We start from the raw sequence: 22,237 nt of genomic DNA, 5'->3' as shown, positions 1-22,237 counted from the left end.
GGGGTATTGACCTTCTCATCTAACTCTAACAGCAAGAAAGCAAGCAAACATATTTTCCTAAAATGTTGCTCTATCACTGTTTTGAGCTCTCCATGATTTGACATCCTAGCATACAGAGGGATTTCTATAGTTGAAAGTCATTTCCCCAAAATCACCATACTGCACCTCTGTGTGTTGGAGCACATTAATCTAATTTAGCTGTGTATATTTTAATACAGTGTAGGGTACTGAGAAATAAGCAATAATGCTAAGAGCCAAGGGACACCAACCGCTCAACAGTGCTACAATGAGGGCATCATACAGTCACAAATGGTGCCTTCCTGTTCTCCTCCCTGGAGACTGTGTGGCGATGTGTGAAGATGCAGAGGGTAAAAATAGAGGGATGAAATACTGGGTATTCAACCCTCCTGTGGAATGGGCCTGGGTTTCCCATACTGAGAGGAAACCCATTTGTCTCTCCAGTGTACGTATTAGCCAGCAAGCTATAGCATCTCTGTTTGGACAAGATCCCAAGGCCACAAAGGAGAAAGGATGGAAACTGAGAAATTAGGGGAAGAGAGAAGGAACAAAACAGAGAAGATTTCTGCTCCACATTTCCATGAGAATAAGACCAATGTTCTGGATGGACTGGTGGGGTTGTGGGAACTGTGTCTATATCTGTGTGTGTGTCCCACAAACACACAAGGCCCTGCTTGCTTTCTGCGCCCATAGCCCAAAGTGCTAATGCTCAAATTGCTACACAGGTCTCCATCTCACAGGAATCTCTGTCACTCTCCCAGACAAAGCCAGTGAAGATAAAGGAGCCGTGTTAGTAGCCAGACGCCCACTGGCTTTTATGTCAGCGGATGCTCCTCTGGGAAGCAGGACTGCCTGAATGGCGGGCAGGGGTGGGAGGTGAGGGAACGTTAGATGGACACTTCTGAAGCTATTCCATTCCCATTTAAGTGGAATATATGCTCCTTTCACAGCTCAGGGAATTGTGTCTCATTCTTTTCTCTCTTTGTCTATTCCCAATTTTTTTTTAACCTCCATTGCTTGTATTCCTGTCTACTTCTCACCCTCTTTCTCTGTCACAGTGGTTCAATACGTGCATCTCCTTGAATACAGTGTATCTTTCTCTGTTTATGTCTGCCTTCTTTGTCTTTCCCATCATGAGTGCGGAGGCAGGCGGAGTGCAGCAGGATGACATTGTGTGTGTACTGTTAAAGCAGTAAAATAAACATCACCACTGTCTGTCATACACTGTATCCAAGGGCAACATCTCTTTTCTCCAATGATAAGGCGACCGACTCGCTGATGCAAATGAGACTCACATACGCAGGTTTGCCGAACCTGAGTGCTGTTGTTTCCTCCTGCACAGATGAAACAGTGTCAGTACATGATGAGGATGTCTAGAGGGCTTTGTGTTTAAGTGTCTGAGAGTGTGTACATGTTCATGTTTTAATGGCTCAAGGATGTGCTTCATAAATATTTCTGTAACCCGAAGGTTGCAGGTCATAAATTCATGCACTTGCTGTCCAGAGCATCCTTCCAACTTGTTATCACACTTTCTACCCCTCTCCTCCAGGCGTGGTATTTCACTACCGAGCCCCTCATGACCGCTATGCCCTGTCCTTCACCGACGCCAAGAGGGTGTGCATGGAGAACTCAGCAGTCATGGCAACGCCAGGCCAGCTACAGGCTACCTTCGCTGATGGCTATGACAACTGCGATGCTGGCTGGTTGTCTGACCAGACTGTCCGGTAAGGTTTTCAGCTCTGAGTACATGCACAGCAGGTGTTTCAAAAGCCCAGGTTTAAGTTTGTGGCTGTTAGAACAACTCTGAAGAGGACACACTTCACTGTCACTGTGGTTACTTGAGTGATGTGAATGAGTCATTCATACTGTCAGCATTATAACAGTCCTCATGATCGCAGTAAATGGCATCATCAGGAGTGATATTTCAGCAAAGTAACAAGTGTACAGAAGAAAAAAAAAAACAATGAAGAAGATGACTAATTAACCCCCTGCTCAACTAGCAACAAATAAAATGCAGCTAACCATGAGTTATGGGTATTATGAACAAAGTAATAAGCACCTCTTTGAATGATAAAAGCACTTCCTCTAATACATGCAGTACTCACCAATGTTTCTGGTCTAATAGTTGAATCGATATTTTTGAATTTCTCAAATGCTGGAAGATGCTTCTGTTGTATCTTGATGGTTGAAACAAGAGAAATATTTAAAGTCTAGATGCAGAGCAGTGCTTAATCTATAGACATCAATTTTCCCAGACATGACAACTTTATCTGAATATCCTGGACTAAACAGGTTATTAACAGTCTTGAGCTGTAAGTGTCAAGGTTTGCTTACAGGTCATGTTTTGCTGCACCAGTTTGCTATTTTAAAATCTCTATCCAGTTGTTTCAGAACAAAAACAAAAATCTTGATGAACCTTGTGGAAGAATGACAGCGTGAAAGTCAGTTTGATCTTTTTGGAGTTTTTATTAACACAAAATATGTGCAGAATAATTGGACTTAATTGCTTGTTTGCACACTAGAAACACAGTTAAATACATCTGCTCCCTCTGAGCTGTCTGTCAGGCTGCCGCGCGTGCTTCAGCTTGCCACCTTCCATTAAGTCCCTCTTAACATTACCAGCCAGAGCTCGTCTCTCAACAGTGTTCTCTCCATATCTACATTTTAATTTCAAATCGCTGTTGCACCGGTAGCCAAGCAGACTGACTGTTGTCTTCCCGACAGTTTTTCACGATCTACCTGCGGCGTAGCTTCCTTCCCTATTTCTCTCTCTCTCTCTCTCTCTCTCCCTCCATCCTATGCTCCTGTTGTTTTCGCTCGGGAGCTATCTAATTGGTCCAAATCCAAGAGGCTTCGACTGCACATCAGCCAGAAGGAAAGTGTCCAATTAATATGGTGGGAAAAAAAATATAGACATCAGACGTCACTCCATCAGCCACCAAGCAGAAAGAAAGAGACTGAGGCCAAAGACACTACAAGACTAAGTTCTCTTTTTATGCTCTGATGAAAGCAGGTTGCTGTATCAGAAAAACACTGCAGGTTTATGGTTGTGTATAGGCATGTGTGTCATTTAAACTTGACCTGTATTTGTGTGTGTGTGTGTGTGTGTGTGTCTTTTCCTAGTACTTCATAAGTCCCTGTATGCCTAGCGCAATCTTTTAATCAGCCTCTTTGCCTGTGCCCTGGTGCTGCTGGAATCAATGTTCTCGAGGAATAATTGCACAGTTGGAGCCTGAATATAGATCGCTGTTTTCTCAGCCCCACAGGCACACCAAGCCACTGAAGGAATTCCTGATTCTTTTAACCTCTCCTTGACTTCCAACCTCCACCTCCCTCCCTCTCTTTCTCTGTCTCTCTCACTCTAGCATTATTGGTACAGTGACGTTGCCAGAGCATTAGACACACAAACAATTTAAAGTAAAACAGTTGGGTAATTATTCTGCGAAACTGACACTGAGGGCAGAATAATTAAAAGAAACAAGATACTGTATCTATAGAAGTGCTTTCCAGTTGTTGTCCTGAGGTTGTTGTGGCATGTATGTACCTCACAGCCAGTCTCAGAGGGGATATTTATGTGTTTATTTTATTCTTTGGGAAATATATTTGGGTAATCTCTGAGAGGAAGATATGCTTAAACTCGTTGTATTCAGGGGAGGAGATGATAAAAGTGTAGTTCAGTTTTCATCTTATTTTGTATGCGTGTGAACACAGACTCATCCCCGGGGAGCCAGGATTGTCTGTGGCTGCTTTTTTCATGGCCAGGCTATATTAATCTCCCTCTGTCTCTGTCCTCGTCTCCTGGTTTTCTCCGCAGGTATCCCATCCAGTCGCCTCGGCCCGGTTGCTATGGCGATCGCGAGGACTCACCTGGAGTCCGTAACTACGGCAATAGGTCTCCTGATGAGCTGTTTGATGTTTACTGCTTTGCTAAGCAGCTTCAAGGTAGGAGTCAGGAGCGTCGACCATAAATTTGGGTTCAGTCGTGCATGTGCCCACTAAGCTGTGGGTGTTCAGGAATGCTGTGACCAAGACTTAATACTTGGTTAGCACACAAAGGAAGAGGGCAGGGGGAGAGGAAGGGGAGGAGAGCTCATGGAAGTGAAAGGAGAGAGGGAGACAATATTGGGTCCAGCTGTCATGTTACAACCTCCTGCGGGCACGAGCTAAGTGGGTCAGTAGTGTTATCCTAAAACTTTACTGTTTGATTTGCAGTGCCGCAGACAGAGGTGGCAGAGACCTGGAGCAGGTGGACAAAACGTCTTTGACTTTGATTTCAAGTCACTGACTCATATTTGCCTACGCATTAAACCCTTACCCTGAATAGTGATTGTTCAGTCATAGATTATCAACCATAGCTATACACAGCACGCCTGTCAAGTTCTTGATTTCTCCACATGCTGAAGCAACATGCATGGGGCTGTAATTTAAGTGATACTTGATATATACAGAGTTTGGAGGTTTATGTCTTTGTTAGCTGAAAACACAAAAGCACAAAAGTTTAAGGAATGGATTAAACACTGTATTTTAACAGTTTGCTGTAATGCAAGCTATAAATTACCTGACCCGTTACCATATCTGGCTAAAAAGCTTTATACATACCATAATAACCCAAAACAGCTTTATTTCCAAGGTTAAGGGCATAACATAGCATATATACTCTTTTAGCAAGATGTCATGTTCAGTATGTAGCCATCAATTACCAATTTAAGGTCTTCCATCCATCCATCTATTATCTATACAGCTAATCCGTTAAGGGTCGTGGGTGGGCTGGAGCCTATCCCAGCTGTCATTGGGCAAGAGGCAGGGTTCACCCTGTACGGATCGCCAGTCCATCGCAGGGGCCAACACATATAGACAAACAACCATTCACATCCACATTCACACCTACAGGTAATTTAGAATCACCAATTAACCTAAGATGGGATTAGGGTTAGGGTTAGGCTGCATGTCTTTGGACTGTGGGATGGAGTACTCGGAGAGAACCCACACAGGCACAGGGAAAACATGCAAACTCCACACAGAAAAGCCCTGGAGATGGAGTTTTCAACCAACTCATGGAGTAAATCTTAATTACCTTATTAACTAGAGTCGGTTTTTTTCTTCTCTGTGAAAAAAAAATCTATTTCAATAATTTTCATGAATTTTGTGCAGTTAATCTGCCACCACTGTTGTTGTAAACTGCATATGCACCAAGGGAAAAAGAAAATTAATTGTCAACTATTTTGATAATCACAGTCATTTTCCAAACCAAGATGCTAAACATTTTCTGGTTCCAGTCTTAATTGAGAGAATTTGCTGCCTTTACTTGTCCTTTATAATAGCAGATTGAATGTAATTTGGGTTTTGGACCGTTGGCAAACAAAGCAATTTGAATGTGTCTTCTTGGGCTCTGGGAAACTGTGATTTGGCATTTTTAAACAATTCTCTGACATAGATATAGACAGACAGAATTTGGCAGATTAATCAATAAAGAAAATAATAATCAGTTGCATCCTTAATTCAAGGTTAATGGCACCAGCAACTGGAGCTTGGCTTTTAATACTCCAACTGCAGCTATTTGATATTCATAAAACGGTCAACTATAGTATCCTACTACCACACATGATGTACCCTTCTCACAATGCACCCTAGTCATTATGGAAGTGTACTTTAGCAATCAGTGCTGTACTCATGGTTTTGTTTGCCCTTTCATAAGCCACTCCAACCCAGCATTCACCTGTAGACTAAGAGTTTAAGTTCCCTTGGGAGAAAATTATGACCATCACTTCCCACTCCCTGCTGTGCTGAGCTTGGTGTTTCTTCACGAGGAGTGACGAGGCCAGAGCCAAGGTGCCAAATATCTACACTCATATTATAATTTATCCCCCATGACTTGACCGACTGAAATTAGGTGATACTTTGTTCACGTTCTGCGTATCCCAAAGCACAATCATAAGCACAGAATGTTTTTTTTTTTTTTTTAAACAGCACAATCATACCCACTACAGGGGTTAGTTTATCTGGGTCACTTTTTGTGCTCTGTTCTGAGGTTGTGCCACCACAGTTGTCATTAAGCATAACAGTTGTAAAAGTGACACCCTGTATGTGGCTGAGATGCTGAGCTGAGAAGATTACATGACCACCTCTAGACTTTATATCCAGCAGCTTACATTATTGTTCAGTGAAATTATCAACCTGATTGAAACAAGCAGCAGATAATTGTCTTCAATCAAACTAAAATTACTAACTGGTACATAGCAGGTGTTTTTGCTCTTATTCTGGAAAAGTAACAACTTAAAGCTTAATTAATAAACCTAGTTGTATAATAAATAGCTGTGTACTGCAAAAGACCTTGGTTGAATTTAAAATTCTCTGTTTCTGCATATCTTTCAGTGTGGTTTGGTTTACTGTGTCAGAAGTTTTTGATGTAGTCAGATTCAGAAAACTCCCTTCACCACCCTTCCAATAAATATTTCAGGCATCTTCCAGCATCTCCTCTGAAACATCACTCCTTACATAATCCCATTCTGCTTCTTTCTCCTTTCATTTTGTTCGCATTTTCACCCCTCACCTTTCCCCTTTCCATCTCACTTCAATAAATCAGAAATACAACTTTTTTCACTCTCCAGCATAAAGCTCCAGGATCCTCATATCAGTCTTGTTCTTCTGTTCTTTACTCCTCATTCACACTGTCCACTCCTCCAGCTCATATATTTTTGATCACACACTGAGTGGATCATCTGATCATATAATTTTATTTGTGCTGTGCAGACATAGTGGTCGTCCTGAGCTCTCCCAGTCTCTCGCTAAAGCCCTATTTTCGCATCACTATTTTATCCACATCACCTCTACCTTTCTTTCAGCTGCTCCTTCCTTCTTCTTCTTCAGTCACTTCTGTGTACTTGTCTTTCTCTTAGATCCCTGTTTGCAAATGCTTTGAATTCAAAGAACTGCCTTTATATAGTCTCTACTTTGAATTACTGATGTTTTTTTATTATTTTAAGCAAAAAATAAAGTGCATTCTTAAGTAAAACTTTTCTTTCATCCCTCTGCTTCAAGTTTCCACCTTATTGCTTTGACAGAGGATAAAGAGAAGATGGCTAGAACTTATTGCTTTTGAAGTGAAAGGAAAATGCTGACAGACTCATCTAGAAACACACACACACCAAAAAACAGATGTAGACCAAATGTAACTATCACTTTGTACAGCCAAAAGAACAGCAAGACCAACTCTCAAAAATCTATAATCATCAGCTAACTTAACAAAGATGATCACAGTCTGAGGGCTAAAATGCCTTCAGGCATCTGTGACGCACCAAACTGAGCTCCTTATCTCACCTCTCCCTCCTCCTCCTCCTCCTCCCAGGCGAGGTCTTCCACTCCACCGTACCAGAGAAGCTGAGCCTGGCCACAGCCTCCACCCACTGCCACTCCCTGGGAGCCCAGCTGGCTACCGTTGGGCAGCTCTACCTGGCCTGGCAGGCCGGCCTGGACCAGTGTGACCCCGGCTGGCTGGCGGATGGAAGCGTCCGCTACCCCATCAACGTCCCGCGGAAGAACTGCGGCGGGGATGAGCCTGGGGTGCGGACCGTCTACAACAACCCCAACCGCACTGGCTTCCCTGACACCACGGCCCTGTTCGACGCCTACTGCTACCGAGGTACCGTGAGCTCTGTGGTGATAAACATTATGCACCATCATTTTGGTAATTGCCATGGCAACGACTTGTGGGGAGGGTAGGATCTGGGGACTCGCTTTCCATTCTGGTTTTTAATTAGCACGAGATGTTTATGTCACACGTGAAGTAGTTGTGAAGAGACTGTGTGACATTTTCATCCCCCCTGGTGGATTTGAGGGCTTGTATGTTATGTGTGGTGAAGCCTCAGAGAGAGAGAGAGAGAAAGGTTGAAAGGGAGAGAAATAGAGAGAGGGAGGCATGAATAAGTCCAGCTGAGGTTTGCAGTGACTGTGTTTGACCTTGTCCTTTTATCATGTACCAACAGAGACAAGAATAAGTTAGTTTCATCTTCACATTGGACTGACTCTACATCACACCAGTCAGTTCACTTATAATGTGTATTTTGTACTCAAAGCTATGATATCTAGAGCTTGTTTTTGTTTGTCCGGTTTGGATTGATTGTAGCGGACTACAGATTAATATTTGAAAATGATATTTCCAAAGATGAAAAAAGAAATGATGACATTTTCATCTTTCACAATGGCAGCTTATGAAATTTTCATCGAAGTGAAACAACTGCATAACCCAATCATTTTATGTAAACAAGAACAGCATGAGAGCAGAGCAGCAGTGTATCTGTCAGCAGCTGACAGATGAACCTCTTCATTGTGCCAACAATGTTGTATGCACATTTATGTTGTTATTTAAAACAAATTATGTCTTTCAGATGGCTACAAGTAGATAAAAATGTTAATGTTTTATTTGATAACATAGATTTGTTCTGTGTAAATAATATTATCAATACAGTCTCATTAATATGACACGAACACAATGTTTGCTCATGTGTAGATTTTGTAGTCAAAAAATCAGCCATGTGTAACTTTGTCAGCCCACAATCGTGGAGCACGCTTTGAATTTAATCTTGTTTTGATAGCAATAGCAGGTTTTCGTGCAATAGGAGTTAGGGAAAGTGAGGTCAAGTGCCGTGATATGCAGCAGCAGATAAAGCAGGTCAAGTGGAAAACAGCACAGTTGCTTGTGGTGAAATGCGACTCTCGTGTGTTGCAGCCCACCAGCCAGCGGGGGTCCAGGCTGCAGAGGCACAGGTTTTACATCAGACCTGCCGAGCCAGCAGCTCAGGCTATCTCCTCAGTCACTGAAGCCCAGCACAGCGCCCCCTTCCCCAAGACTTCCACCTGGACCGGCCTGGTTGACTTGGACAAAGCAGGATTGCACTCCATTGCTGGAATCAACAACTCCTCTGAGATCTCTGACGAGCACATAGTCATTCACTTAAGGCCTGAGGAGGGTTGGAAAGAAGGACAGGATGGCTCTAGAAGCAGCCAGCTCAGCCAGGAGGAGACTGATGGCCCAAAGAGCAGCAACACCTTGGGCCTCTCTGACCTTGAGAGCCTGGAGAATCACGGAGGCTCTGCCCATGAGGAAGAGGATGGCGGCTATTTTGGATCTGACACCCCAACATTATCCTCCATAGCTTCTTCCACTCCCCAGCCCCAGGCCGGCAACAGTGTGTTGGCTGAGTTTGTAAACACTCTTATGAGACCCTTTAGGTACTGGACTGGAGATGAGGAGGGTGAAGAGGCAGAGAAGGGACTTTCAGCACCTGAGGAAAAAGCAGGAGAGAACCAGACGCAGAGTGAAGCATCCAGTGGAAACCTGAGTATCCCTAAAGCCAGCAGAAACAAGGGAAGTGTGGACAATGCAATCACAGAGCACAAGAGTGGTAGTTTTCCATTTAGGGCTCCTACCAGCGGAATACAGGGTACAGCGGAAGGTCTGTCTGAGCAGGAGAAAGAGGTGATGCCATTGATTCGATTAGTACCTGCAGTCCAAAACACAGGGCAAAGCGAGACCAGCACCCAGCCAGGGGAGCGAGCCTCCAGCACATCTGCTGACAACCGTCTGTCCACTGTTAACGGTAAGAGCCCATATTGATTCTGTTTGCGCGTCTTTAGGGTTCACCTTTAACCTTTAAAACAAATAACTGACTGTGAAATTGAAATGGGAACAAGGGGGAATTCAAGCTGTCTCCTTCCAAATGGAGGCGTGGTGCATTCAAATGTCGCTGGTAAATATAGGATGTGTTTATGTCATGCTTTTTCAACTGTCTCTGCCTCTCCATTTCTCCTCTCTCTTCTTTTCCCCTGAGTATGCTATAATATATTCCTCCGCAGGGCAATTTGAAGTATTGCTGTAAATTTAATTAAACAGTAATTGCAAACAAACAAAAGGGGCATACCACATACAGTAATGTAAAACGTGCTGGAGTGGAGACTGTTCTGCCTTCATTCTCATATTTACTGACAGAGTGCTTTGTTTACAGTACAGGCTGTCAGAAAGAGTAACAGCTAAGCTTGAATTTTAATCCGTTGTGATTCTATAAAAGGTTAGCTCACATATGTATTGTTTGTTCAGAGGAAAGCAGACCTGCATCACAAATTCCAGTTTATTTTTAGGAGTCAAAGATAGACTGGTATTAGCTGTGGGGAATAAATTAAACTGATGAGAAAAACAATGTAACTTGACCAGACATGGATTGAAGTTTAAAGACTCTGTGCTGAGACACAGAAAGTAATGCTCTGAGGGAGTGTGAGGAGGCCTGACAAATACAGGGGCCCATTGTTATTCTCAATGTGTTAGTGTCTGTGTGTGCTGCATGTGTGAGCACTGAAGAGCCCGGAGGGCCCTGTCAGACAGGTAACATCCACAGCAGAGCGAATTACCCTCAGGAATGGTGCAGTACAACGCCCCTGAGGTTAGAAAAGGTCACCAGGTTAGCATTTTCAGCTCATGGCTTTTTGAGGGCACCCTGGCACCAAACCACAAAATCACGTCCTCTAGTTTATAACTTGAGGTAGAGTAAAGATTAGAGGATCTGCTCGTGACTGGAGGGATGCTGGACCAATAACTACCAAAGCAAGGCACTCACCGCCACGCCAAATTACTGCTCAGTAGAGAATAGAAACCGAAAAAGAAAGCATATCACACCCTGGGGTGGAAGAAAGCAGTTTTTCTTTTAACGGCCACCACAAATAACACATCCTTGGCATCAGCTAAAAGGGGAGGATACAAAGTAAGACTAACACTCTGCCACAGACAGCCAGAAGAATGATTCAATAAAGGGGCTAGGCTTTTCTCACCTAGCAATCGTGGGCTTTATTAATATAAATACTCACCGCTGTGCTACCTGAAATCCGATGCCATCCCCCAAGGTATTAATGAAAATCCAAGCTTTAGTCGGTATGCATTATTCACAGCCGTATCCAATTAACGTGGAGGTTGGGCTGCTCTGCCGATCGCTCTCACCTCCATCTATGTCTCTGCCAATTAAGCCGCGGCTCTCTGAAGGTAGGCGGTAATGATCACTACAGCGAGGATGAACAACACAAGAGGGGGATGAGGAGACTGAGGAAGGAGGAAGAAAGGGGAAGATGGAGAAAGGGGGGTGAGGAGGAGTCATTTCTTTCTTTAATGTTGCCTTGATAGAAAGCTGCCCAACTGATGTCTTTTCCTAAACTAGCATCAGTGAGCTGGATTAAGCCTGTTATTGCACACCGCAGGCTATCTCTTGAATCTCAGCGCTCCTTAGTAATTGATGCTGCCATGTTGCCTCTTTGATTGAAGGGGATGCAAAGCTTTGCGCTGTGCACACTGTACATCCATAACAGTGTAACATTTATACATTGAATTAGATTATTTCGAAAAAGATCTCTGGATGGACAACAATGACGTCAATTATTTACCCTACAAATCAAAGGATTATTTTCTCAAGCACATGCAAGATTGATCTGCATCCATAAAAGCATGTAGAACTTGAATAAGTTCCACATGTAAGTCCTGACTGTCTGTCAAAGAAATACACGTCTGCTTCACACCAGTCTCATCAAACCCAGAGACTGAATTTATGTGATAGAAGACAGCGGGGTCTGTACGCTGACACTCAGTGTAGATCCTCCTGACACGATTCACATGGCCATGCAATAACTTCTCTTCTTCTTCTTTTTTTTATTAGATGCTATATCTGCAGATGGGCTGAGGTGGCATTGGTACCACCTCTCTCACTCTCTCTCTCTTTGTGTCTCTCTCATTGTCAGCCTCCACTCTCACAATTTAATATCATGTCTGTCTGACCCGAGGGATTCTCTCAGCCCGTTTACTCCAGTAAAGTGGAGTCAACACAGCAGAACCACTCGCAGTGGAAGCACACAATTACTGTCTGAACGGGGTTTATTATAACTGTGTTTGTGTTTGTTTGTGGTTTTTCCCACCAAGCTTTCCACCAAACAGATTTACAGCAGCAGAGCTGAACTTTAACTGTGCTGTGGATAGCACCATGAAAACAGCCAAACCTATGCCTAATTGTCTAATTTTATTTATTACATGGGTCATTACATAGATGATCAAACCAGATTAATGTGTTTAATTATCCTCACTTTCATCAGTGTGTGTACTAAAAGTATGTAATTAGCTATTTGGATTATTAATAGGACAATTACACTGGGCTACATGGCTCTTATGGAAATGAACCTCAGGCTCATAAACCTCACTTAGGCATAAGGCAACAAGCAGACCCGATGAATAATTTACCTACATTTTAATATTTTATGCATGGACATATTTGTATATGTTCTCCCTCTCGTGGTAATTTGTTGTGCCGGGTTGGGTTGCACATCCCCCCGTGCTGTATTAGTGTACTTTTCAGACATGTTAACTGAACTGAGGGCAGCCAAACCAAGCTGATGGTAGCAACACTAGCTGGGCTTCTCAGTAACACGACTGCACCGCTGCTCTAACTCTAAAACACACACACCAGCAGTGAGTCACACATGCAGACAGAATGAATTATTGATGGTGTAGACAGAGTCTAGTTTAAAGGCGTAAGCTGATAAGGTACAGTGGACCACTTCATCTAAATAAACAGGTCTACATGGAGCTTGTTGTGGAGCAAGTCATTTGCTTATCGTGTTGAAAGTGCTCCTGTGTTTTTCCACATGGCCTCTCTCACCACAGGCGATTGTTTTCCAGCAGGAAGGTTGTTTTGGGTAAAAGAATCCACAGGGAAAATGAAAACAAGGACAGAGAAGAGAAGTGTGAAATTACTTTGAATACATTCTCCCATCCTTTTGGTGTGTGTCTGTATCTGAGTGCATACATGTGTTTATGGGTTTCCACAAAGACTGACCCCCATTTTTGTCTACAGACTCCACACTGATCAGAACCACTGGTGAGGAAATAAGCCCACAATATCCAACTCACAATAAATTACAGTTAACGGCGACACTCAGTTCATTACAAAAAACAACCAGGAAAGTTTAGCTTAACTCACAGTTACATCTGTGAACAGACTTCAAAAATCTGATCTGTGTCTATACAGTGGCATATCTGGACCTGGATTAAAGGCCCTGGAAACATATTTTCTTAATCAGTTTATTACAGTAGGTGGCAAGCTCCCACATGAACATTTTGCCAAAGTTTGTTCAAATTTGGTCGTTTCATGTAAGGTTTTTGTGTTTTTGTCTGTACTCTAATCACTGGTTTGAAGTGGGTGGACTCAGCAGGATCAGAATCTGATGACAATTTTGGGGTTGTTGTCATTGTGTGTTGCCAGGCAACTGTCAATCAAGTCTGATCAAAATACACCCACACAGTCCTAATGAAGCAGATTAGCTGAGATTTTGAGTATTAAATTCCTAATAAATAATACCTCAGGGTGTTTTTTTTTTCCCCAACAAACTTTAACTTTGATATTTGCTAATTTAGTCATGAATATCTAATGCTATAAAGAAAAGGGTCTGTCACAAAGTGTCCTGGTTGCTTTAAAAATTTATTTTTCAGTTTCATGGTAAACTCTATGACCAGTAGAGACACAGTCCCAAAGGATGTGGTCTAAATTTCTACACACTGTCTGAACTGAGTTGATTAATTTTATTATCCCAAACAGAAACTGGTTTGCCGTCTGCACAGAAAAAAAGATCATACACAGTAAAAACAAATCACTAACTTAGTAGACACATGATTAAAACCCATATCAGTGAATACACACCATGCCATGCTCATACTGCTAAATGCAGTGGACTCCATGATGAAGATACAGATTTATGCTTCCATAATAACTTTGAAACTGTACTCCCTATAAGAGTGTCACTGGGCTCATATAAGCCAGGCTTGAGTTTTTAATTGCTTATTCCACATCCATAAAATTAAATCCACCCCCTCCCCCGATAATGGAATCATATTAATTAGTCTCCTCTGTCTCTTTGTTCCCTGTAGAATTCACTGTATCACGTCCCGATGAGAGATCACCCCCCAATGAACATGTCAACACATCCGGTCCCCAGGATCCCAGAGGAGGGCCAGCCTTTGCTCCCGCCCCCAGCAGCCAATTTCGGTGGGCCATCAAGTCCATGCGTAGCTCTAAACTAGGTCCCCCTGGAAATGTTGGCTATGTGGGTAAACGTCCCACCTGGGAGCCCATGGAAGCGAAAGCAGGACCCCTCGAGGTCATGACCCTGCCCACCTCCTTCCATCAGGACAACCCAGAAAATTATTCAGGTGAGGGGAAGGACCAAGATGGAGAAGACACCGCCACTCCGTCAGCTGCTAAGAGTACGTCAGGGGAGGAGAGGGAGATAGAAGCAAGCGGAGAGGGCAGCAACCTTCCCGGTGGGTTTGGAGTGAGAGTCAACAACTTGGACAGTAGCGGTATCAAAGCGAGTCCCGAAACAGTGTCTTCACTCAGCCAGAGCGAGCTTGTGACTTTGGCCGAGCACACTACTCTGTCTCAGTGGCAGCTTGTGGAACAGCCCACCACCCCACCTCAGGGCTCCCAGGTACCAGACACAGCAGAGGAGGCCAGGGGAGAGATCCTGTATGTCCGCCGGCCTACCGACAACCTCTTCTCTGCCTCCTCACACAGAGGGGAGGGTGGCTCAAATTCAGGATTTACTCCTGTTTTTAGGAAGCACACCAAGGGCTTGAGCAGAGAGGAGGTGGCGTCTTCAACACCCGAAGCCCTGATGGAGGTGCTGACAACCTCTGGGGTGACTACACCACAGCTTCTGACGACCAGAGACACACAGAGGACAGATCCCACCACCACAGCAACCGCCACAGAAAATTCCTCTCACAGCTCCTCTACAGAGGAGCCATCGATTTCCATTTCATGGGTTCAGGAGGAGAAGGAGAAAACAACAAGTACACCTGACCTGCAGGAGGATCGAGCTACTCCAGCACCCAGCGCTGGATCTCAGACGACAACAGGAATCATTCAGCTGACCACCCTTGCATCTGACTTCAGAGTTGGCGCCACAGAAATGGAATCAAGGTCCGCTGTGTCTGAATCCTTTGTGGTGGGAAGTAGGTGGACACCTTTCAAAGACGTGAGCCAAAAATCAGAGGAACCCAAAGGCAAGGAGACGATAGACAACAAAGACACAAGCAACCCTTTCGGCATTCTCGTACCCAACTGGGCCTTTGGTCTCATCCCATCAGGTATGTGAGCTCCCCGGTGTTCCCGATGAATGAACTTTACTGTCATTATTATTGTCATGATTATGAGTGATTATCTAATCAGCAGTGATTTATTTAATTATGTATGCAGCTCAGTGAGAGCCAGGAACATCATTCATGTCACCGCCACCCTGAGGTGACGTAGAGTACAGTAACAGCAGTATGTCAGCGCTGCTGCATGCCCTCAGCCTGAGTTCACAGCCTCTGCACATCAATCCGATACATACGCCTCTATTTCCTTACTTTGTCCGTCTCTCGTTGTTTCATTCTACATCTGCCCTCTCTCTCCGTTACTCCAACATACATCATGCATTCCTAATTCAGGCTTGTTCTGTCTTTTTGCTTTCACATCCTCTTTCTCTCTCCATCCCTCCCTGCCACGTCGGTATCAAGACAGCTCCACACAGCGATTCAGCGCACTGAGGTGAGACCAACTAGGTCTTAGCGAAGTAATTAGTGGGTCAGAGTGAGTGCAATTAGGTGAACTGGAGAGAGGCAGAGATCCTAGTCCCCAACAAATCAATGTAGACACAAACTACAAGATGGGACTCGTAATTGACTGCAGTCTCTTCTCCTTTCTCATTTTCTAGTTTGTTCATGTTCATCCGTGTTCACCTCAACTTTCTTCTCCCGCACTCTATCCCTGAACTCGTTGTTCATAATAATAGCAGTGTCTGTGCTGTTTGTCTCAGCATGCTCGCATTGATTTCTTTTGATAGTTAATGGACTTGCTACTGCGGCAGGAAACCACAAAGTAAATTAACATAACAAAAGCTGTAATCTGGGGGCCACAACCAAAATGTGTTTGCTTAATGTTTAATGTGTCTGTCTAGGAGGACTACAATATTTATTGTGTGTTTCTGCTCAACTAATGCCACTCATTCATCCTCAGCTCAGTGCGTCTGTTATTTTCTGGATTTTGAGAATACATTTTTAAAATTACGACTCAGGTCATTAGTCATTCTGCTCTGTAAAGTGCTTTTCTAAAACTTTTCGCCATAAGTCATCATATGGAGAGGTGAGAGCTGGTAGGGGCTCAGTAGCTGCATTTGTGTAAAGCCTTTCATGCCACTCATAGTCAAGATAACAACCAATTTTAAGTACTTTTGCCTAATTTTAACACCTCAGTCTGACAAAACATCAGTCACATAATTCTGTCAAAAGAAGTGGTGAAAACCTTTTGAAATACATTTTTACAGATTCATGTTTGTCATATGCTGAGAGATTCCTCTAATTACTAGATTTTTCAATACTTACAGTATACATCCATGCATCAAAGATCTTCTCCTGGGAAGATTCATCACTTGATTGCCTTCGTTGTTTGTAGTATACAGTGCCCTTCACTAGTAATGACCATTTCCCAAGTAATGTTTCTTTCTCAGAGGAACCATCTTTGGGCAAGTGATTTTTTTCTAGTTAACAGGGGATTGTGGAGTGGGGAACTTAACCTCTCCCATAAACGGTGGTTTCAGTAGAAACAAAGCAGCAACAATGCAAAGGCTCAACTCAGGTCCATTTTGTTTGTTTGAGATGGTGTGGTCAGGACACTTCACATTCTCTGAAAGTGTGTTGTAGAGCGTGATCATGAAACCTCATTTAATTTAGTGAATGTGTAAATACTTGACATTGATTTCATTCAGATAAGAATTATGTAATTACAGCTCAAGCACATCGTGTTTCTTTCTTCAGATGGAATGGTACTCACCGTATCATCCTGCTGTTTGTAATATAAGAAAATTCAAAGAAAACAGACAGTACACAAGTACTTTTTTGTCTTTATCAGTATTTCAGATCCAGTGACATTTGAATGGAGTGAGTGGACCCTGCTCTTGTTGAGTGAGTAGAAGGATGAGACCCCACCCTCTGTGTGACCTTTTGTAGTTGTCAGTTATAGCACAGAGAAAATTACAGCAATGGTTTTCTGCCCATTATAACAGAGAGATAGAGACAGAGAGGAAGGAAAGGGCAGGAGGATGGACGGGGTGGGGGGTGGAGGGAAGGATGGGGGGAGGGGAGTAGAGGGAGAGAGGTGAGAGTGTCCTCCACACTGCTGTGGGTAGGAGTACATAAACCTCTTTAATCAATGATCAGAGACTTCGCTAACACAGTCCCATGAGCCTCCAGAAAGCATATTCTTCCTCCTCATCTTCCCCTGTCCTTCTTTACATTCCTGTACTTCCTTCCAAATCTTCATTCATAGTGTGTTATCAGAACAGTCTCAGCCCCCCGCGTCCCATTTGGCCATATATCAGAGTGATAAGACACTGGTATAATAATGCCACATCCAGCTTTTCCAATTCCCCATCACTCTGGCCTCCAGCTAAACCCACACAGATGGATGGACATACACACACATCAAAAAAAAAAAATAAATAAATAAATAAAACACAACAACAAAAAAACGAATATATGTGAAGAAACACCAGCATGCCAATCTTGCTCAGGAGTAAACCTCGATAATCCGTCCCACATGTTGCATCATCACATACAAACACACACACACAGAATATGTTTTAATCCTCTGCCGTGAACACTGTGAGAAAGTAAACACATTTCATTTTATTTCTTTTTTAATTACTCATATCTGCATTTCCATATTGTATAATCCTAAGGACAGTATTTATGGAAGTTTGTAACACTGCAAAAAAAAGTTACAAAAGTGGTTCCCTGTCCAGTGAATCCCAACAAGCGTGGAAATTTACCGGATGGCTCAGAGCACTGGCATGCAGTCGTTTAGTGTGACGAAGCAAGGCGGGTGCGTACTGTAATGTCGACCGTCTGTCCAGCTTTTAAATCACCAATGCCAGTCTGATACTCTGGCAAACAGGGTACAGGATTCCTCTGAGTTATAGCCATCTTGACTAAAGCCTTGTCCTGGGCTCAAGATGGATCAGACCTCTGGCAACATCAATAACACGGCAGCCAGCCCTCAACCAAATTAGAGTGTTAAATTTGGAGGAGAAGAGCCAGTAGGTTGGAGTGTGTGTGTGTTGGGGGGGTGGAGAGTGAAAGAAGGAGATAAATGGAGACAGACACAGGCTGGGGTGGCATATTATCAGTATGGGTCTGTGGATAGATGCTCAGTTTGTCTGCTGGCTGTTGGGAGTCCTTGGATAGGCTGTCTGGAGCAGTGAGAGGGCATACTCTCAATGCTGCATATAGAAGTCTATTGATTTTCCTGCCTCTCCCTCCCTGTGTCTCCCATCTTTTTTTCTCTATCCTTCTCTCGCTCTCTCTCTCCTCTCTGTCTCTGCCTTACAAGCTTTTTTCCATCCCCCTCGCTCCCCGTCTCCCTGACTTTATGTCTTTTATTACTCCTCTGGTCATTGTTATGAGTCTCCCTGGCATAATGTTTTGATAGCCTCTTGAACTCCAATGTGGTACAGCACAAGGCAGTCAATTGCCATCTAACCGTATCTATCCCCTGTACGATCCTCGGCCTCTGCAGGATCCTCGTCACTGCCTTTTAAAGAAAAGTCACCTCCCTTTAAATCCATCCACTGCCTAATCTGTCATCCTCCTATCTCCTTCTTGTCTCCAAGTTCTTCTTCTTCTTTCTTTTCATGGTGTAATTCCACCATTTTTCCATATCAAACACTGCTGCTGAATCTAATCCTGTGCTATTGGCTGCTGCTTATTAAATGAATGGGATTTGTTAAAGAAAAGCCTTGAGGGACACTGGGCTCCATCGTGGTGTGGGCTGAAATGCCGTTACACATCGTTCTGTGCTGACTGAGCAGAGGCTCTTTGTATCCTGTTAACCAGGGGAATAACGAAGCAACCAAAGTGTTGAAAATGAGCTTAAGTAGAGTGTGGTGAGAAATCACACCAAGCCTTTTGTGTATATCACTGACTGTTGATAATGATGATTCAAAGCAATTTAAAATCCACTGAGTTTGCTTGAAGTCCCTAATGTCAAACTCTCCATTAACACCTCTATATATTCCTGGATAAGATAGTGGTGCCCTGGTTCTCCTTTCATAATGCCAGCACCCTCAGTTAGCCTCTATGTCAGGAGCTCTGACCCTGGGTAAACAGTGTAATGTGGCTAGCCGTGCTAACCTGAAATTATAATGGAGGCTACCAGTGGGGTTAGCAAGGGTCAAACCTGGTTTGCATTTTAGAGGGGCAACAGCAGACTAAGTCATCAAACCACTCCATATTGTAGAACAGGGAAAAACTCCACATCATCGTCTTGGGCCAAAGCTATCTGGAGTGCCTATAACTTCTTTAGTACCGTTAGCAGAGATTAGCTGCTCTAACTCTATCTGCACCAACCTCATATAAAGGTTTTATATGAGGGTCAGCTTCACATCCTAAATTTATCAGATGCAATATTTTATGATTTTTTAAAATGTATTTATTTATTTTAATCTTTCAGTGTCTTAACAGAGTAGATACACATATCACATATCATGCCAAATTTGATTTGATGTTAAATTTCCTCTCACAGCAGTTTTCAGCCTTCAGGAAGTGTTGTTTACATGTGTATAAGCACAGCAGCTCATGATGCATGTCTCTCAATGGACTGAGTCAAGAGCTGAGCCTGGAAAGGTCATTGAGCATTACAGCGAGCACTGATATGAAAGGCAAATATTTGCTGTTTTGCAAAGTGCTGTTGATTTATAAACGGTTAAATTAAACCACGCGGTGACTAAATAATTCAGTTAGGGTTTTTTTCTGTTCAACAGGCAAAAAGCTCAAGCCAAAATATCTGTTATCAGAGTGTTCACTGACATTTTGGGGATTGAAAAGTGTTGATTTATACATGTAAAAGTCAATGAAACAAACAGCAGTGTTTGTAAAGCTAATGCACCATCAAAAATTGAGTTTAATATTCTGCAGTGAGCCTGAAAAAACACAGAAAAGCTGTCTTAAAACAGGCATTTTTATGGCATCATAAAAATGCTTTATTATCTTTGCTGCCACAACAAAACCTGGTGATTATTCAGCCTCTAGGAGCCCCATCACAGGCAGCTGTATTTTATTTTCTAGACTGTATGACCCAGAGCTCCCATTATGGCAGATGAATGACTGAATCTCTTGACTGTTACTGGTAGTAGATCCACAGCCGAATTGAAAAACAAGTTTTGTTGTTGTTTTTATGAATATTTTCTCTTCTCACAGCCCTCTAAAGATCAGTTGGGAGGCAGACCAAAGTGCTGTATTAACTTCAGTAGCACAGTAACAGTGGATGCTCTGCTCCACTTTTCTGTTTCCCTGGGCACAACATATGCTTTTTAATCATGTGTTTGTTTTATTAGCACACTGCCTTATGTTCAAGTTTTCATAAAACATTGTTGTGAGAGAATTTGTGGTCTTTCTCTCACGTTTAACTTCTCATACTTTAGCATTTTTGGATCGGGGGTTTACAATAATAAGTGCTATTCCCATATCAGCCAAATGTAATGAACATTTGTTCCACTTGGCTTTTGGATACGACACAGTCAAACCTACTCAATGAGGAATAAAACTAGTAAAACATTTAGTCACAAGGCAGATGAAACTATCAGCTGCTTGTTGGAGCATTCAGGCGTCGTCACCTCCCCTGATTTTATTGTAGTCATTTTCATTTAGCTGCCTCTGTAAACTAGATAAGAGAAGACCTCAGTTGAGGCATATGTCACCCCATTAAAACACAGACAGAGATTCACAGAGAAGGGTTGCTTTTTTTCCCTTTTTTATTTCTTCCCTGATGCATCCCTATCTGTGAGTTTTTATTGTCAGGTACAGCCTTAGGGCCCCTGAGGGTGCGTAGAGTTTCATAAAGCAATGAACAACATCACCTCTGTGTGCCACCGATTGGGAGATGAGATGACGGGAGGGAAGGATGGAGACAGAGAGCTTGGCAGGGTGCTGTCAGATAGAATATAATCCTCTGTGTGGAGTCATTGTGCAGGAGAGACTAACCTGGACGAGTTATTTGGGTAACTGTTACAGCAGAGCATTCAGGTATTATCAGATTAAACGTCAGCAATCTGCTTCCTTTTGCTGAGAGAATATTTCACTTTTCTATCTGTACCAAGCAGGTCTGTCCTCTTAGAGGACAAAAAGGGAGGAGAAAAACTAGCAATACACAGCCATGTTGTTTTTTATATCACTTTCCTTCTGCTTTTATTACCTCTAAACGAGAATGATCTGGATATGGATTTATTGTGATGTGAAACTGCTCAGTAGACACAGTGGAAATAGGGGGTCTATTATGCCTGTAGCACATCCAACAAGATTTGAATAGCAGTGTCCCTGAGATGATACTCTCTCATTTTCATTCTCCATTTGCAGTTCGACACACACATATCCGTCAGCGAGCCAGCCAGTCACACATGCAGGCGCACGCTGACGAAAATGGAGCCGCCTGCCATCAAGGTTAACAGTGAAATGTGTGATTTCAAATTGAGGTATTTTCTAGCTACAGAGGAGTGGCAGTGGAGAGGATGAGTGCACCCAGCTGGGGTTTTTTGAGCTGCCAGATCGCCTGACTGACTTCACTCCCTCTCACTCTCTCTGCTGAAGGCAGAGGGGAGCAGTGGCAGGGGTGTTTGGCTCCGGGCGTCAGTCACAACGCGTCATGCAGCAGCCAGCCCACAGCGGGTGGAAGGGTTGAGGGGTCTCTTCATGTAGGGCATGTCAGACACACCCACAGATCTGTCCCAGCGGGGAGGATTCAAAGACAGGGAAAAATGATGTGTCTTGGGGGGAGGAGGGAATCTAAATGGGCATAGGTGGTGGTTATAAAGGTGTAAATGACAGAATGTGGTGAGTTACAAAGAGAAAGGGCATGTTTGCAAATTGTAATGATTGCTTAGAGGAATTTTGGGAAGCAAGTTTCTTTTCAGACTCTGTGCTGGCAGGGGCACTGTGAGGTCAGGTAAAGTAGTTCTTCTTTGTTAAGTTTTAAACAGCTCCTCAAATCCTCCTGCCCACAGCTTGCTTCTCTTAATAGTGCTGCTCAGCTGTCAGAACAACTTCTTGATAGTAACCACAGTGGAATATGAACATGCAGGCAAGAGAGAATGAGATCCCCAATCTGTG

At 43.3% G+C, this 22,237-nt stretch overlaps 1 protein-coding gene across 1 annotated transcript in view; it reads left to right on the top strand.

Moving 5' to 3' along the window:
* The window catches only part of ncanb (neurocan b), a 137,987-nt gene that overhangs the window by 47,754 nt on the left and 67,996 nt on the right, over positions 1 to 22,237 (top strand). Inside the window, 6 exon segments of the mRNA XM_051077077.1 lie at positions 1,568 to 1,742; positions 3,833 to 3,960; positions 7,364 to 7,657; positions 8,744 to 8,793; positions 8,795 to 9,614; positions 13,967 to 15,187. Coding sequence (XP_050933034.1) covers positions 1,568 to 1,742; positions 3,833 to 3,960; positions 7,364 to 7,657; positions 8,744 to 8,793; positions 8,795 to 9,614; positions 13,967 to 15,187 — 2,688 coding nt within the window.

The sequence above is a fragment of the Lates calcarifer genome, linkage group LG17, assembly GCF_001640805.2.
Source record: "Lates calcarifer isolate ASB-BC8 linkage group LG17, TLL_Latcal_v3, whole genome shotgun sequence".
In the NCBI taxonomy this organism is placed as follows: domain Eukaryota; kingdom Metazoa; phylum Chordata; class Actinopteri; family Centropomidae; genus Lates; species Lates calcarifer.
This window is presented reverse-complemented; position numbering and strand designations above follow the sequence as displayed.